The following is a 17,596-nucleotide window of genomic DNA, read 5'->3' on the forward strand; positions in this document are numbered from 1 at the left end:
ACATGTCGCACGGGCGGGTGATCGTCTTATTTGATACGAGTGGCGTATCTGGCATATTTGGTGCACGTGTGCCCGGGAGCCACACACCGCCACTGCTCTTGGATCTCATCAACTTCAACTGGGTGGACACGGGAAGTGGTTTCATGCATCTGCATGCACGAGGACGGAGCCCCCGCCAGGCTCCGGTGCGTGGCACCTGTGTATAGATAGGGTCCCATGTCACCAATCTTCAGAGACACTGTGGGGCTGTCAGTGCTTCTCTGGCCTGTGTCCAGACAGAAGGCACAAGCCATTGAGTGGCTAGAGGTCACTTTTGTGTTCCATGCCCTTGTTCCTCTGCGCCCATGTTGGTCCCATGAAGGAGCCCTTCCCAGCTGCGCGGACGGTGGAGCTTCTGTGCTTGGGAGCGGGCACGTGTCCTCCTCTCATGGCTGCATGGATCCTTCTGGTATTTTACACGGGAACATAAGCTGCCTCTGGTGCAATCAGTGTGTCCCTAGGGCTGTCAGGGAGGGGGTCAGTGCCTGTTGACTTGATGGGGAATGTCCGTTGCGTGTTTTGGAATTACTGTTTCTCCAATGGCAAGTGGGGTAGTTTCTCCACATGAGCAGGGGGTGCCTGTCACCTCTGCTCAGGAAGCCGGGGGTGGTCAGCGGGCTGACCTCTTGGAGCGGCTACAGTGTGTGTGTGGGGGGGACACTGCTGTCCCGGGGCAGAGGAGAGCTGTGGCTTCTCCAGGCCCAGTGCCCAGATCAGAGCGCCGTCCTTATGGGAGAAGGTCACTGTTCCCCTGGGCTAGTGGTTCTCAACAGGGGTGATTCTGCCCCTCCCCGCCCCGCCAAGCCCGGGAGACATTTGGTAATGTCAGGACACATTTCTGGTCATCCTGACGTGGGGCATGCTGCTGACACCCGGAGGGTCAGGGATGGACGCCGCAGGACGCCCCACAGTGGTGCGGCCAGCCCCGCATGACAAAGAAGGAGCTGGTCCCAGACATGAGCCGTGCTGGGGTCAAGAACCCCCGCGGCAGGTGAGCGGTCCCCGGCCCTCTCCTGGGAGGCTTCCTGGAGCCTTCCCCTGTCTGAGGCTCTTTCTGACTGCTAATTAGGCTCCCAACAACTGAGCCCTCAGAGGGCCTCCAGGAAGCACAGTGACTTATTGTGGCCCCGAGCTCCGACCCGGGCGCTTCTTAAATCTTGTTTCCCCCTCCGCCCCCCCCTTCTGCCTCAGAAGCTGGGCCCCACAGACCAGCTTTTCAGCCCTCGCTGGCCACCTGCACGCTGGAGACCCCACCGTGGCCGGTGCATTAGGCCCCCGCTGTGTGGGGAGACGGAAGCCGCCTGCCAATGAGGCTGCGTGGAGGGGCAGGACGAGGCCACCGGGTGCGTGCCACTGTGCCACCTCGCCACACAGCCACCGGGTGGCGACTTGCAGTGGGAAGGGTGTGGCCCTGTCGGACTTTTGTGGGGAACAACCATGGCTCAGTGTCTCCTTAATTTACCTTGTCATCCCCAGAATGGCATAAAGCAGTTCGTATTCTGTTTGTGACTTTAATGTGCCTCTTTGTCCTCAGTGGGGACCTGTCCAGCGCGTCATAGTGGGAAAGGGCCTTCGGGTGTCAGTGAAAGTGGGGCTTGGATCTTAGCTCTCCCACTTCCCAACCCTGTGGCCCTCAGCAAGTTAGTTCACCCACCTGAGCTCCAATTTTCCCACTTATAAGGGGGGACAAGACGACCAAGCCCACTGCATTGCTGTGAAAATTGCCTTCCCTGTGCCATTTCGTAGCTGCCCCCCTGCCCTCCCAGCCAGTACGCTGGCTCCTCACGGGTCAGGCCCTTGTCGTCTTTGGAGTCCCTGTATTTCTTGCTGCATGGCAGACCCTTATTATGGGGTACATTGAGTCTCCCAAAGAGATAGGTTGAAGTCTCAACCGCCAGCACCTGTGAACGGGACCTCACTTGGACATGAGGTCTCTGCACGTGTGGTCAGGTGGAGGTGAGGTCATTAGTGCGGGCCCTGATCTAGTACCGGTGCTGTCTCCATAAGGAGAAATTTGGACACAGACACATGCAGAGCAGAGAGAGCACACACTGGTGCCTTGTGTGAAGACACACACACCCAGGAGCCTGTCCCCAGGCAACGACGACAGACAGGAGTGAGGCATCGGCAAGCGCCGGGTGGTCTGTAACCACCAGCAGCTGGAAGGAGGTGGAGACAGTTCTCCCCTGTGGGTTTCTGCAGGAGCACGACCCTGCCCACACCTTCATGTCAGACTCCGGCCTCTAGAAGCGTGGGACACTACATCGTGGTGCTCTGAAGCCGGCTGGTTCAGGGTGCTTTGTCATGGCCACCCTAGGAGACAGGTGTAATACCCAGTAAACATTTGTGGAATGGTTAAGTGTGTCAGGTGCAAGACATAGGGTTCTGCCCCAGCATTCGTGCTCTGCTAGTCTAGCCCCTGGACTTTCTTTTTTTCTTTTCTCTCTCTACCGTTTCTGTCCTTTGCAATCCATGCAGTGTAGATCACCGAGCGACTTTGTGCTGCTTTATTATAAAAACCTTTGCTTGTCACAGCAGAAGGTGCTTCTGTGCCCCACACTGGAAGGAATGAGGGTTTGTGCCGTGAAATGTATTTGTGTCCCAGCAGCCGTTTCTTTCAGCAGCGGGCTGCTTGCTGGTGCTCAGGAGAAGCACAGGAGGCCCACGCTCCCTGCCCTCTTCTCCTTTCAACTGGCAAGAAACAGGACTGAATCAAAGATGCTATAAAAACATACCCTCTCGCAAAACAGGAACTCCAGGTCCAGAGGTTGCCTGGGCTCCATGTGTTAGTTTGGTGGCTCAGGGAGGTCCCTGGGGATGCCAGCCCCTCTGTCTTCTGTCCGGAGGACAGATCTCACCCTAAGGCAGGTGTCCCCATGGCCATCATGATAGCTGATCAGGGCCATTTTCTCCATCGACCCTCCTGTCCCATCCCTGAACCAGCCACTGTCAAAGGGGTGGGATTAGGTCATTGGCCCAGACTCAACCATCTGAGGATGGATGGGCTCTGGAGAGACACACAGTGCCCCCGGCACTCTCCAAATTAACAACTCGTAGGCAGCGATGCTGGGCAGAATGATGCCCTCCCCGAAAGGGTCTCCATCCTCAGCCCCAGAACCCGGGACTATGTTGCCAACAGTACTGGGCAAAAGGACTCTGCGGTTGTGATTCAGTTAAGGATCTTGAGATGAGATTATCCTAGATTATCCAGCTGGGTCTGTGTAATCACAAGGGTTCTTCTAAGAAGGGCATAGAGGATCAGTGTAAGAGAAGATGAGAGGACTGTGCAGAAGTCCGAGAAGAGCAAAGATGCTGAGCTGCTGGCTTTGAAGGTGCTGGAAGAGGCCACAAGCCAAGGGATGGATGCAGGCGGCCCCTAGAGGCTGCATATGTGCTGCCGAAGCAAGCGCAGCCCCTGGAGGCTGCAAAAGGCAGGGAACAGGTTCGCCCCTAGAACCTCCAGAAGGAACACAGCCCTCCTGACACCTTGATTTTAGCCCCATGAAACAGATTTTGGACTTCGGACATCCAAAACTATAAGATAATAAATGTGCCTGGCTTTAGGCCTATTAAGTTTGTGGTGATTGATTATAAAAACAATAGGAAGGAAATACACCATTGTTTCTTTAGGTGAACTTGCACAGTCTAGACCTTTTCTAAGAGAAGACCCTTGTATTTATTTTGAATATTCTACAGTGTGTACATGGAAGACACACAAAGATTTACGGATTGAACAAAGGACGGACCCAGCCCCTGGGCCTGCCGCCTGGTATGGGCTTGCCGGTCCGGCGATCCGCTCTCAGAATGGTAGATGGCGGCTCCTTCCTTCAGCACCAGTGCTGGGTGCGGGGAATCCAGAAACAAGTACGATCTTGTCCTCACTCACAAGCTGCTGAGTGTCTCAGCCGTTTGATTCCATAAATATTCTCACTGTCAAATCGGATTCCTTCCAGATGTCTGCTTTGTCTTTGTAGCTAAAGCTGGTTTCCTCTGAAGCTTTTTCAAACTTGCTGATTTTTTTTTTTTTTTTTTTTTTTTTTTTTTTGGTAAGTTTGAGCAAGGGTCAGGAAGAGCGTAAGATGTTAAGCATATACACAGATAGAGCTATTTTTAGGGTGCCCCATGTTGCTGCGATCAGCAGTAATTCCAGCAGACAGATCCCGGGGTCCGTGGAAGGGGTCACCCGCCTGTCTCCTGCCCTGTGTCAGTTGGACAGAGATGCTGCTGTTTGGAAGTTGTCTTTGTGGTTTTTATTTCCTCCCCTCTCAGGCTTTCCTGTGCTGCGGGGGCCGGGCGGTGAGCACAGACGGCCCGTTTAGGAAGTGCTCGTTACTGTCCCGTGGGGTAGCTCTTCCTGGGAAGCCTCTGGCTTTCCTGGGGGTGACACGTGACCATTGGCCATCTATGGAAAATGTCTGGGAAGGTAACAGAAATAATGGAGCAGAGAAATGGGGTGAGGGAACTGACCTTGAGTGATCTTTTTCAACCCTGGAAGTCTCTCTTGAGGAAACTAAGGCAGGGGTTATCTGCGGAGCAGCTGCCCACCATTGTGATCTCGGTGGTAGCTTAGCAAGGACAGGAGCTCAGTCCTCTGGTATTAGCTCGACATTTCTAAGCTCCACTGCCGGAATTTGAGAGCCGGGCTTTAAAGTCCTAATGCCCCTCAGCGCGTGTCGGGAGGTACATTTAGCAGTATTCATTTAGGCTCCTGGCTCTGCCCCTGCCCTGCCTTCCTCTGTCTGTAGTCAGCGCCATATGCTGGAAATGCACAGGCCCTGGAGCTCAGCTCGGGTCAGAACCCCACTTCCTAGCAGCATGACTTTGGACAAATTTGGACAAAATTCATATGTCACATGTCCCAAAAGACTGTGGACAAATTCCATAAGGCACCTTTCCTATCTAGGAAATGGGGGTAATTGTCCCAGTAGAACCTGGAGTGTTTTGAGGATTGAGGGAGTTCGTGGGTGCACGGCACTTCTCCCTGGGCCTGGTGCAGCCTGAGCTCTATCCAGATGTCTCCCTTTGCCATGACCTTCACCGCCGCCAGCCTGCGGCGTAGATGACCGCCTGGCACTCCGGCGCTGGTCTGTGGTCTCTGCTTTATCTACCAGGGCCCCTAGAATGGGAGTCCGCTTCCAGTTTATACTGTTGTCAGCAGCATTTTGAGGACCGCCCTCCTGGGGAAGGATTTGCTGTGGTCCTTGGTTGTTTTCTCTGGTTAATTTTCCAGACCTAGAATTGCCACGTTGAAGAGGGGACTCGTGTTTAAAGGCTTTCCTGGGTGGACGCTGCTGGGTTCTCCTCCAGAAAAGGACTGGTTTACACTGCTTCCTGCAGTGCATGAGGGTGCCAGCTTCCTTGCAGGGCCAAGTTATTAACTTTTAATCAAATGAAGGCCCAGGAAAAATAGGAGATATTTCCCTGGGGATAAAGTGTTCCTGGCTTTTGCTCGTAAAGCAGCAGCAGAAGCTTGGGAAAACCTCAAGGGAGCCCAGGAAGCCTACAGCGCGCGTGCAGACGGCGCCCTCTACTGGTATGCCCTGGTGGAGCATGGTGAGCCGCCGCAGATGGGGCTGCCTGGAGGTCTCTAACTCCCTCTAGTGGCTGCAGGTGCCAGGGGCTAAAGGACCACCATTTACCAAGACTCCTGGCTGAATTCTGCCCTGCTTCAGGGGACCGTTAGCTCTTGCTCAGTTTTCTTGCAATGGTACTTCATAGACTGGGATTTTTGCTCCCCAGGGAACACTTCATACTGTGTGGAGACATGTCTAGATGTTACAGATGGGGGACCGGCTGCTGATTTGTGGAAGGTCAAGGCCAGGGATACTGCTAATTGTCCTACAATGCACAGGACCCCCCACTCCCTCCCCCAACAAAGAATCATCCAGCATCACATGTGACTGACATTACATGTCAGTCATATTCAGGCCAAGAAACTGTGTTTTAGAGGAACCAGGAGAGTTGTTCTAGAAGGCTTCTCTTTTCAGACTAAAACAGGATATAGAAATATTAATATTTAATACATATTACTTTCAACACTAATTTTTCTTTTTTGGGTTTTGGAAACCTGTTAGTTGTGCAGAATAAAATGGAAAATAGGAGGAACTGAAAAATAGCACATTGGTGTTTCTAGAACAGCAGGCGGAGGGGGAAATGCGAACCATAATAATGTCACTAGCATGAATAAGGGGCGACATTTTTTCCTGTTAACTTGGTTTGGTTGAACCTACCGTCAGTGCCAGCAGCTTTCCCTTGAAGGCCTTGTTTGTGAAAAATAGTGCTTTGTTTGAGCCCCCCCCCCCCCCCCCCGCAAGCCCCGATTTCATGAGTCCTAGTATTTTCATAACATTTATAATGAGCTTTCTGGGGCTTGATGCTGGATTACCATCTGTGGTTGTAGTGTGCTCCCACGCCCAAATGCTGATTCAGGCATTGTTTCTAGGAGGGGGAAGGAGGGGAACTTCACAAATAATCTTAAAGAGGGTCTGCAGGGAGGGAGTAGCGTGACAAGGATTTCGGGAAAATCAAACTGAATTAAAGCTTACTTTGACATTTGTTGTGTCTGAGGACTTCTTTCACCAGCCGTACCCAAACCTTTAGAAAATACTCCTCTATTTCATTTTGCTTTGGCCTCACTTGTCTCTGAATGGCTTGGAGTCTAGACTATACATCTTAAAACAGCTAGAGTGGCCTTATTAGCGGTCCTAAATGACGCTAAGGGGATTATTTTGCCAGAAGTGGAAAGCAAAACAAAACCGAACGAAACAACAGCCTTTCCTTCAATATCAGATACTCTTGATCATCTTCCTTGAGAAATTATTTTTCACATTGCAGGTCCCGATCTGTTAGTGGGTCGTAAAATCGATTTCTGGGTCACAGTCGGCATTTAGAGAAAATCAGAGCGGAAAGTACTACAGGGCATTGTATAGACTCAAGGTGCCTTTTATTCTGCTGATTATAGACAAACGTGTCACTGTATGTATTTACACGTGTGTGTGTGTGTGTGTGTGTGTGCACATATGCACACGTATACACATATGCACACGTATACACATGCCTGGCGAGAGGCAGTGGCTTGGGTTTTGCCTCGTGGTGAAATCCGGCTTCTTTTCAGATGATTTTGTTCTCTTCCCAGGATTCCAGTGATTCCCGCTTGCCTCTCGTGCTCAGCTCTGCCTGTGTTTCTTTTGCAGGTGGCACCAGGGAGATTGGCTCCGCCCTGACCAGGATGTGCATGAGACACAGGAGCATAGAAACCAAGCTCAGGCAGTTCTCCAGGTGAGGAGCACATCTCGGTCCGGATTTCACCGGCTCTTGCTGGTTGCCAGGGAAGGGGCAGTGCCTCGCCCAAAGCAGCGTGTGTTTCCCCACAGCGTTGAAATGCCCACAGCCCATCCTGCAGCTCACTCACTGAGCAAGTATTCGTGGGCCGTCTGCCACGTGCCAGGCTCTGGTCTGGGTGCTGGGGAGGTAGTGGGTGACCAGATGACCTGGGGCCTGCCCGCTGGAACCCACACCCCACTTTGTGCTCTTGTGGGTCTCTCCTGGCCCTCCGCTGGCGTGAGAGCAGGGCGTCTGTTCTCTGCAGAAACTTCTGGAAGGGGAACCTCGGGGCTGGGGAGCAGGCACGTGCTGCTCCTCCATTTCCTGTGGGCCTCCTCTCCACCCTCCATGTGCGCGTCTCTTGTCTGTCTTACCAGCATCCAGAATGGGCAGAACTGGCAGTTCCGGTTGCCCACGGGGACTTGGAGTCACCAGTGTTTTGGTGAGGGAGGCCTTCTTCCAAGCAGATCAAACCATTCTGCTTGATGGATCATGAGTTGTGCGAAGCGTTGCCAACGTGAGAGGCCTCTGCCCCTCCTGGCCGGGCCACTGAGGGAGGTGGCAGAACGTGGCGGGAAGTGGCTGGACTTGGAGACAGATAGGCCTGGGTTTGAATCTCGGGCGGGCCACATAGGCGTTGGCCTCTTGGTTGGAATCTCAGCTTCTATAACATGGGGTGCTTGTGAACATTCATGGAGCACCCACACATTTCCAGCACAAGGTGCCCGGGTAGCAGGTGAGGACTCTGCCGCCTTCCCTCCCGCTCGCTTCCGGGCCCTGCGGCGCCTCCGGTCCCGCTCGCCAGCGGGTTTATTTGCAGGCCAGTCTTGAGGTTCCCCAGCCCGTCTGAGGGATGAAGACACAGCGGTTCAGCGGGCGGTGTTCATGGAGCACCTGCTGTGTGCCACGCTCTGTCTTAAGGCGTGTGGGCGGTGGCAGTGAGTAGGACCGTGCCCTGTCCTCACGGGGCTTACACTCCAGACACCGTGACCCCTCTCACCATGTTAGGCGGTGGGAAGTGCCACGAGGTGAAATCTGTGGGTAGGAGAGAGGCAGCCGCTGTTCCACGCCGGGTAGTTGGGGGGTGAGCCTGTGTGGAAGGACGATTTGAACAGAGACCTGGAAGAAAGAAGCCAGTGCGCCGTGTTGATGGCTGGCGGGTGCATGGGGTGGGGGAGACCCTGATGAGGAAAGGAAGGAGTTGTACCAAGAACCTGAAGATTTTTAGGAGGCCCACGATCAAAAAGTAGTCAGAGAACACCTTTGGAGTAATTCTCACCAGAGCAATTCGAGCGATTTGTGGGCACTTCCTGCGACATCTCGGTGATGTAGGAATGTATCCGTTTCCTTCCTGGGGGAGGGGTCATCCCTCACACGGTTCCTCTGGGTGGGGAGCCACCTGGGGACAATGCACAGAATGACGGGACGTACCTGGGGATGCCTTTGCCGCTCTGATCCAGAAGCTGGCCCTTCAGCTTTTCCTCCCCGAGGCTGGCCACACTTGGTCTACACTCATGACTTCTCATCCTAAAAGCACATCAGAGTCACGTGTGTTTCTTTAAAAAATATATTATGTATTAATACTGGGGTCCTGCCCTCCAGGTTTCTGTCAGGCGGGAGGTCTGGGGTGCAGCTCGAGGGGTGACCCCCTGGCTGCAACCACGCTTGTGAGCACGAGAGTGAGAGTATGAGGCAGGGAAGTGGGAAGAGGGCTCGCCCCATCCAGGCGTGGTGACGGCCTCCTGCCAGTCCCTGGAGAACGTTCTGAGAATAAGGTTGTTACGAAATGGCGGGATTTGGACGTGAACTTGGGCTTAGATACTGCCTTGTCTGGCACCCGGTTGTCACAATTTACATAGTTTTGACAACCGAGTATGAGTCTTCACCACGAATGTATCTGTTTAATTTCTCCTTTTCTTTCTTTTTTTGGGAAAAAGTGCTTTGATTGATTGTCTGATAAACCCACTTCAAGAGCAAATGGAAGAATGGAAGAAAGTGGCCAACCAGCTGGATAAAGACCATGCAAAAGGTACGGGGCGCAGGCTGTCTGCTGCCCAGCAGCACGTGCTCCCCGTGGTATGGCCGGCCGCCACCTTGGGCCCCTGCTGGTGTCCCCTGTCAGGGCCCCCTCTGGTCCCCCTTCTCCCATTTCAGCGCTGGAGGATAAGAGCCCCTGAAACCTCCCTCAGCGGCTGATGGCCCAGGCTCTCAGAGGTGTAAGTTGCAATCAGTGAATGAGACCTGGACAGTGATGGCAGGCTTCGATGCCAAAGTCTCGCACGTAAGGCATTGGGGCACATTTCGACAGCCAGCCTCTCAAGAGAGGAGCTAACCTGGGTGTCCTGCCCGGGACCGCCACCCTCTCTGAATGTGCTTCAACGCAGGCGACTCTGCACTGTGTGTGCCAGGCCCTGGGGGCAGAGGGGTCCTGACAGATGCCTCCCCAGTTGGTCTTCCTGGGCCCAGAGGCTGGGGTGCTGGCAGCGGGGAAGGGCAGGAGACATCCTGCGACCTGCACTGCGTGCTGGGGAGGGAAGGCATAGGGGAGACTGGAGGCGGGAGGAAGCCAGAAGGAAGGGCTGGTGCCAGCAGGTCCCCAGAGCCCTTGTGGCGAGGGCCCGGGAGTGGCGGCACTGGGGAGCGAGGCTCGGGGGAGCGAGGCGTCCAGGGAGGCTGCGAGGGAACTGGCCGAGGGGGCAGTTACTTGAATAGGAGGGCAGCAAAGGAAGGTCAGGGCGGTCGTCATTTCAGGTGTCCGCATCTGGGTGAGGGCGGCACCCACGGAAGTAGACGTCCAGGAGCAGGGGTAGACTGGTGGAGGAGGAGGAAGTCATCGTTTGGGGGGACGTGTCTGTATGTGGGTCGCCCCTCCTCGGGGTCTAGTGCCTGCCTTGGCGCCAGTGCGAGAGTAAGGCTAAGGCACCCGGATGCCCCCACGCCATCCGATCTCTCATGCTGGGGTCTTGGGGGCTCCTGCTGAATCGCAACATCTGGCCAGCGTCTTGCCACATGGGTTCTTTTTTGAGCAAAACACTGCGAAGTTGGGCCTTCGGGAAAGCAAATCCTATTTTCCAATTTCCTGTTTTGTGAGCCGAGAAATTGTGGATTTTTCACTTTTAGTAAAATATCCCCCCGAATGACGTCTTCCTTCACAGCTGATATGAGCGAATGCTATCAGGAAAAGACCCAGGTGCATTCTGCGGTTTTTCATGTTAATAACGCCTGTGCCGTAAAATGGCAGCCTGAGATTGTTATCATACGGTGGTTCTAGATAAAGCTCTATATTGCGGATCATCGTTTCCGCTTTCTCTGATGAAAGTAATGGTTCCTCCTTAGAATGTTTTTCATTGAGCAAAGTGGTAAAATGACTCCATATTCTGCTTTTTCTTAGAATATAAAAAAGCTCGCCAAGAGATAAAAAAGAAATCCTCAGATACGCTGAAACTGCAGAAGAAAGCAAAAAAAGGTAACTCTACACATTCTGCCATTAATAGCGTTACTTTGGGGAAACAAGCACGTGCTTGGTTTTGACTTTGAAGCAGAAAGCGTTCGATTCAGACCTCGTTGCATATGATGGCCCTGGGGAGCAGGAGCACGTAGAATCCATCTGAATTAAAGTTCTCAAGTGCAGAATATCTATTAATTTGAGGCCCTTACAAAGTTGTACTTGACTTGTTCCCTCCCCCCACCTTTGTCTCCAAAATTTGACAGTTTCCATGCCTATTGTGTGTTGTAATGAAACCTATAAATTTCTTGGAAGCCTTGGGATCATGCATAAAAGCCTTCATGCAAATATCCTACTAGAGTAATTATTACAGAAATTATGTCCTTTTCTCCTCCATCTTTCACAGCCTATAATCTCTGAAACCCTTTATTAAGCCTCGTGTGAGAATGTAGAAATGGCTGCAGTGGGAGCCTGTGTGGTGCAGAGAGAGTTTCATGGTGTTCGTGAGTGTGGGGGCCTCCCTAGGGAAACCAGACTGGGGCAGCGTGGCCCTCTGCCCACCTTCCTGCCTGCTGTCACCCACACACAGGCCCCCTGTCAGACCTGTGACCCAGCTCTGCTCTTCCAGCGTGGACTGGGAACGTGCAGAGAAAAATCTAGCTACATACACTTTGTAGGCATTTGTGACCTTTTCCTAAGACCTAAAAATCTAGGGTCTTAAACTTGAGAAGGTGACAGTCTTTCTAGACTATTCTTGATGCCTGCTTTTTGAATTTGTAGTGTCACAACTGATAAAGTGTTTTTGTTTTTCCCATGAGGCTCTTCTGTGTTTGGTGTATGCTTGGGACAATTTTTAGGGAAACGTCCCCCAAATCAAATTTCCTCTTTTCCTAAATGGTCAGTTCGCATTTGGAATGAGAGAAAAATACATTCAGAGAGCTGGAGTGGTTTGGTGGAAGTGAGGCAAGGACTAGACAAATTTTTTTAAGCTTTGACATTTCTCAAAAATGTCTTCCCAGTTCTGGTGAAAACCGCAAAGCCATTCATGATAAGGGCAGGAGAATTTTCACCCATAACCCGGTTTTCTGTCAGCATTGGCCTCACTTGTTTGTTTTGGATGTGTTTTCTTGGTCTTGGTGCCTTTTGAACATGTGCTCTATCTTCCTGGTGCACTTGGGAGCTAGCATTGGACAAGTAACAGGGTTTGAGGCCTGGAACATTTCAGTGAGTCTAGAGGTAAATGCTTATAAATAAAACAGCCACCACTTGCATCGAATCTGGCGTCCCATGGAAGAGCTGGCTGGTAAAAATTCAGGACTGACTTTCATGTCGTTGACAGCTTGGCAGCTTTGAGATGAAAGGGATTTAGAAGGAAGGCCCAGGGAAGACACAGGTTGGGAAAGGTTTGGAAGTTTGGTAAAAAGGATGAGGGAAGAAAAAGTAGCTGTTTTCCCTTAGCTTTTCCAGAGTTCTCTTTCCAGAGGCCTTAAGTTCTTGGCTGCAGTGATAATCCTTTTATCTGAATTCTGCATGGAGGCGGAGGCAGAAACAGCGCACGTCTGTCACTCAAGGTCCCTGGCATTGTCCAGTTAGCACAATTTGGGCCTACAGGGCAAGCTTGATGGGTTCATTGCAGTTCAGCACAAAAGGAAGTTTCTGGCAATTAGACTTGACCAAGCACTGGGTCAGACTGCTTAGAATAATGAGTTCCCCATCAAGGCATCTGACGGAAAGCTTCGGGACATCTAGGGTGCTGGACTGTGTAACATGTAGAGAAACTTCTGGTCCCAGGATTGGCAGTAGAATTGGCATTTGGTTGTGAAGCTTTGTGGGGCACTTGCGCCTGAAGGCGGAGAATGGAAGCTGTGACCAGGGGTTTCTGGAAGCATTCTCTGAGCCCTAGCACATAGCTCGTGGTCTCAGGCACCACGTCCTCCTGGACAAGGTAGCCATGGTGGTATAGTTATATACACGCACCAAGTTATCAGTTGCTTGTAATGTTCCAGATGATTTTCTCTTTATTCCAGAGTATCACCAGGAAACAGTTTTCTTTCTTTCAAATACAAAAATACTTTTTTCTAAGATATATAAGCACATTTTTTTTTTGACTGAGTGCTCACATTTGTGTATTTCTGGGGTGAATGGAACCTTCTAGAAGGTACCAGAGTCCTCATTCTGGTTATAATGGAGTGCTCTCCTAGAAGAGGGGTAGCCTGAGCATGGAGCAGGAATGTGACAAGTTTCGGGCCAGCAGAAATCTGTTACTTGAGGCGTCCAGTGATTTGGGGTCTGGTTACCTGAAGTTTCCCTTTCCACTAGAACTGCTCTCGGGACATCTGCCTTACCTTCCACAGGTGGTGGCTTCCTGGATTCTCAGCTTATCAGGCGTTGGTAGTTTCTTCTGAGATCTACACGATGTGTTACAATACTTCAGGTCCTTTCAATATTTTTCAGATACTTGCTTCAGTACTTTTTTTTGTCCTGATGGAACAGAGTCTAATAACCACATAATCACTTCACCTTTAATGTGTTTTCAGGAGATCACCAAGCAGCTTTCTACTGTGCCTTTTTAAAAAACTGTGATCTTTGATCTAAGAGCTCTTCTGACTCTCCTTTTCAAAATTTCAAATGCCTTTGTGCACTTAAGCTTGGTGATAGCGCTGCCCTTGACGTAGGCAGGATGTCCTTTTTGTGTGTGGCTCATTTAATTTTCACTCTGCAGATAATCACCTTTTGTCACATGTTTTATTGGGCGCTTACCCCCCTCTTTATTACAAGAGAGTGGTAATTTATAATCTAAAGGTATTTGAATATTACCATAAAAAAAAATTCAGACTTTTTTGGGGGATTTGATTAGGCTTTATCTCAAAACCATTTCAGAACGACTTGGCATCTGCTCCAGCTGTGAGCGGGTGTAGCTATTTTAGTGGGAGGCAGGCTTACCCAACACCTGCCAGGAGTAAACACGAGGCAGATGCTGGGGGCTGCAGAGCCAGTAGCCACCCTCGGAGACGTTCCAGTTTGATGCCCAGGACTAGGGACCCAGGGCAGAGCCGGCCTGATTGACGGGCGATGGGGAGAAGACTGAGGCCACGGGAAGGTAGGGTGTGGCGTGGAGCAGACCCAACAGTCCGAGTTCTAGAAGGCATCCGATGAGTTCTAGGCAAGCCCTGCAGCTTGATGTCAGCTCGGGTCGCTGGGCTGGCCGAGACTTCACGGGGAATGAGCGTGGGTGGATTGTGGGAAACATGTACTGTTCTTGGCTTGTTTTGCTGTCTTACTGTACAGTCAGCAGCCTCACTTCTCCTCCAACTCCCAGATCACTATTAATTTAAATTAATCATGTCAAGTAAAATAAAAATTAATCATGGTCAAGCATTTCTGTTTCCATCTGTAACTACTGGAAGCTTCTCAGGACTTTCTCGGAGGCTGCTGAAACTGGGGTCTTTTACTGTATTAACCCTGGAGCCTGACACTTCACTCGTTCAATCTATCATTTTTGACCAGATAGTAAAGTATATTTATGGTAAAGACTATAAACCCAATAAAGAGACTCACAGAGGTGTAGATGAACATGTTATTTGCCCTTCTACTAGAATTTTAACTTTATTATTATTTTTTGATTTTTCACCCTGGTTTAAATTTTGTTTCCTGGGTTTCCCTAATTACTTTTTAAGTTATAGTAAATTATACTTGAAAGATTTTCTTGGTGAAGCATCTTAATTGGCTTCAGAGGGGACTATAGGCTGCATCTCTCTTCTTAGAAACTGTGCCGTGATCTCTAGGGGGTGATGCTCGCTAACAAGGAAGGTTTCTGTTTAGAGGAGAAAGAAAAGTTTTAGCAATCAGGGAAGGGACTGTGGCTGTGCAGCTCTCGGTGGAGGTGGGTTTCATTGCCCTGGTAGAAAATCCGGTGGCAAGCCAAGGACTGTTTAACCCATGAAAGGAAGGTAAGACTGCTGCTCGAATCCCAGTTTGACTTTATTATTTTCCTTTTTGTGTCAATTGTGTATCCTGCACTTTCTCACCGTGTGCCCCCCCGCCAGTGGACGCTCTCGGTAAGTCTCCCGTCCTGACTCTCTGGTGGCTGGTCACGATGTGGTCCTTGCTGTGGGCTTTCCGTGGTTGTCCAGACCTACACTAATTGCCCAAGTTTTCCTGCCAGCTCGGAACAATCAGTTGTACCTACTTAATTTTCCCTAACTTTAAAAAAATCGTGTGTGTATGTGTGTGTTTTAATCATTTTCTTTCTTCGGTGTTTGGCTTTTTCATGGGTTAGCCCAACATGCCGAGGGCCTTTGCATCATCATAACTCAGTATTAGACTCATGGAAAGAAGAAATACAGAGTGATTTGCACAGGAAATAAATCTATTTATACATACATATATATCTGAGTATATATGTATGTGTGTGTTTATATCACAAAATGTGTAGAACTGCACTCAATAAACCCTAAAAATAATCCCCAAATCAGATTTGGTTGTATTAAACTAGCAAAATTTCTTTAACTCTGTCTCCCCAGGACCATCTAGTTCTTTTCAAAGTGAGTAATTCGTGGTCTTTAAAAAAAATCGGAGTATTTCTTATTTCAGCGGAGTTTGTGAAATGTTTCATTTCAAAGGTATCAGATCTCCAAATTCAGTAATACCAGTGATTCTTCTTGACTGAATGTTGAACTTCATTCTCTGGGTGATTTGCTTTTGGAGTCTTGTGGCGATCCCTCTGTCTTGGAAAGGTCTGTCTGAGGTGTCCGTGTGATTTTTCTTGCCTTGAGTGTTCCTGAGTGTCCTCTGAGAACATTTTTACCCAACAGCTCCACAGAGGTTTGAATTGGAATCTGTCCTCTCCAACAAACCCAAAAGGCCCAGATCTCCTATAACAGGTGGGGCACCGAGATGGTCCACTGTCGTTTCACTCAGGGCCCGGCCCTGCGTCTGCTTCCCCTTATGGTGACATTGGCCTAGTTGTTCCCCAGCTTTATAAGTGATGATCTTCTCCAGCCCTCAATGTTGTGATTGTGAAACACTTTGCACAATATTTAGTGAACTTTGGGAGGAAGGTAAGACAGCCACTTTTTTGGCATATTACTATGATAAAATTTATATAACCTAAAATTCGCCATTTTAAAGTGTACATTTCTGTGGCTTATAGGACATTTACAATGTTGTGTGGCCATCGCCACTGTCGGATTCCAGAACATTTGCACCACCCTGAAAAGATGCCCCCTGTTCTCTCTGCTCCCAGCCCTCGACTCCCACTCGTCTGCTTTCTTTCCCTATGGGTTTGCCTCTTCCAGATGTTTCATATAAAAAGAACTGCACAATAGGTGTCCACTCGATAATACAGAGTTTTATTGGAACCTTCGCTAAAAGCCTGGCATGAGTCCATCTGTGGAGTAAACTGGGTATTTTACTCACGTTGAATGATGGGCAGTAGGGTTGGGGATGAGGAAAGAAACCATACAGCCCTTTGGCTCTGTAACATAGGCTCTGCTCATCTCAGGAGAAGTCTCCACAGTTCCTTCCGTTTCTTTCTCTTGCTGGGTCTGTAAGGCTCAGCCACAGTGACACATAATCATAGCAGTGAACTTAGGTGTAAAGACATAAGCCCTCTTAATTTTTTTTTCTTTTTATGAGTTTTAAATCATCTTGGAACCTGGACATCTATATTTTAATACAGTTTTGCACCAGTTAAAATGTCCTTGTTCAATGAGAGAAAAAAAATATATAAACGAAACTCTCCTTTGGTGTAGTTACAAGTATCTACCTTGAACCCTGGGTTCCTGCATGAGCTCGGCTGGGAGCCTCCGTGAGGGAAGGGATTTACAACTCAAAATGTGTTCTGCTGGGGATATGCCCCCACCCCGAGAAACTGAGATTCTGGTGGACGTAAACCAGTTAGTTGAATCTGGCGCGCTTTGTGCTGTCAGGACGATGAGCAAAAGCTCTGGCGGTGGGCGACGAAGGATCTCAGCTCAGCTTGGGAGGTGGGGAGGCGAAAGTGAGGAACAGGAAAGGGGTCCGCTGGGGGAAAATAGGGTTGGGGGTGTTCAAGGTAGAGGGGACAGTGTGCTCCGACACGTGGCTGTCACCATTTAGACAGGAGCACTGGAACCCTGGTCAAAGGTGACCGTGTCCTGAGGGGGCACCCTGAGGACACATGTGCCTGCTACCCTGAGTCAGCCTTTCCGGGGGCTTCCAGTCTCGCCACAGGTGGACTGGACCCGCGTGAGATCCACTGGGATTTCCCCCCACCCTTGTTCTGCTTCAGCTCCCTGGCTAGCCCAGCCTGCCTCCGGATGGTTCCATGGCTGGGCCTCGTTTCCGCGCAGACCCCAGACTGGACTAAACTTCCCCGCCATCATCTCCCGTCCTGAGAGCCCGTGCAGTGCCGGGTGTCTTCCACCGGGAGCGTGGTCTGTGCGTCCCACGGCCCTGTCCGGGGTGTGCGCACGTCCCCACACGGGTTCCTTCTGCACTTGCAAACCTGGCAGAAACCGCTCTCAGAACGCCCCTGAGACCTGCAGCCAGGGCGGGCCGGTCTCTCTGCCTCTGTGGTAAAAACTGGATGGGTCTGGGTCTCTTCCAGACACCCCCACCTTTGGTTCTGGAAGAGGGATAGTGCCAGGAGCCCTCGTCCCCAGACGGAGTCCCCCCCTAAACATCTGCAGTCTGAGCTGTTGGCGGGTCGCCTGGTGTTCTTGCCCAGCCCAGGACGGAAGACCTCTCTGCTCTGTTCCTGCTGCCGAGCACGAGAGGCAGCCGGCCTCTCAGAAGCTGGCGGGGCTC

General features: G+C 50.8%; 1 protein-coding gene across 18 annotated transcripts in view; it reads left to right on the forward strand.

Moving 5' to 3' along the window:
- MTSS1 (MTSS I-BAR domain containing 1) overlaps nucleotides 1–17,596 on the forward strand; it is a 157,326-nt gene that overhangs the window by 116,319 nt on the left and 23,411 nt on the right. For 7 of the 18 annotated variants that reach the window (XM_059165658.1, XM_059165647.1, XM_059165653.1 and 4 more), the window contains exons 4-6: nucleotides 7,233–7,317; nucleotides 9,300–9,391; nucleotides 10,754–10,828. In XM_059165658.1, the coding sequence (XP_059021641.1) occupies nucleotides 7,233–7,317; nucleotides 9,300–9,391; nucleotides 10,754–10,828 (252 nt within the window). Of the gene's footprint in view, nucleotides 1–7,232; nucleotides 7,318–9,299; nucleotides 9,392–10,753; nucleotides 10,829–14,853; nucleotides 14,866–15,621; nucleotides 15,691–17,596 lie in introns of all 18 variants that reach the window. The other 11 variants (XM_059165645.1, XM_059165644.1, XM_059165648.1 and 8 more) reach the window with 2 other exon arrangements.

This window comes from Mustela lutreola, chromosome 3 (genome assembly GCF_030435805.1).
Source record: "Mustela lutreola isolate mMusLut2 chromosome 3, mMusLut2.pri, whole genome shotgun sequence".
Taxonomy (NCBI): Eukaryota; Metazoa; Chordata; class Mammalia; order Carnivora; family Mustelidae; genus Mustela; species Mustela lutreola.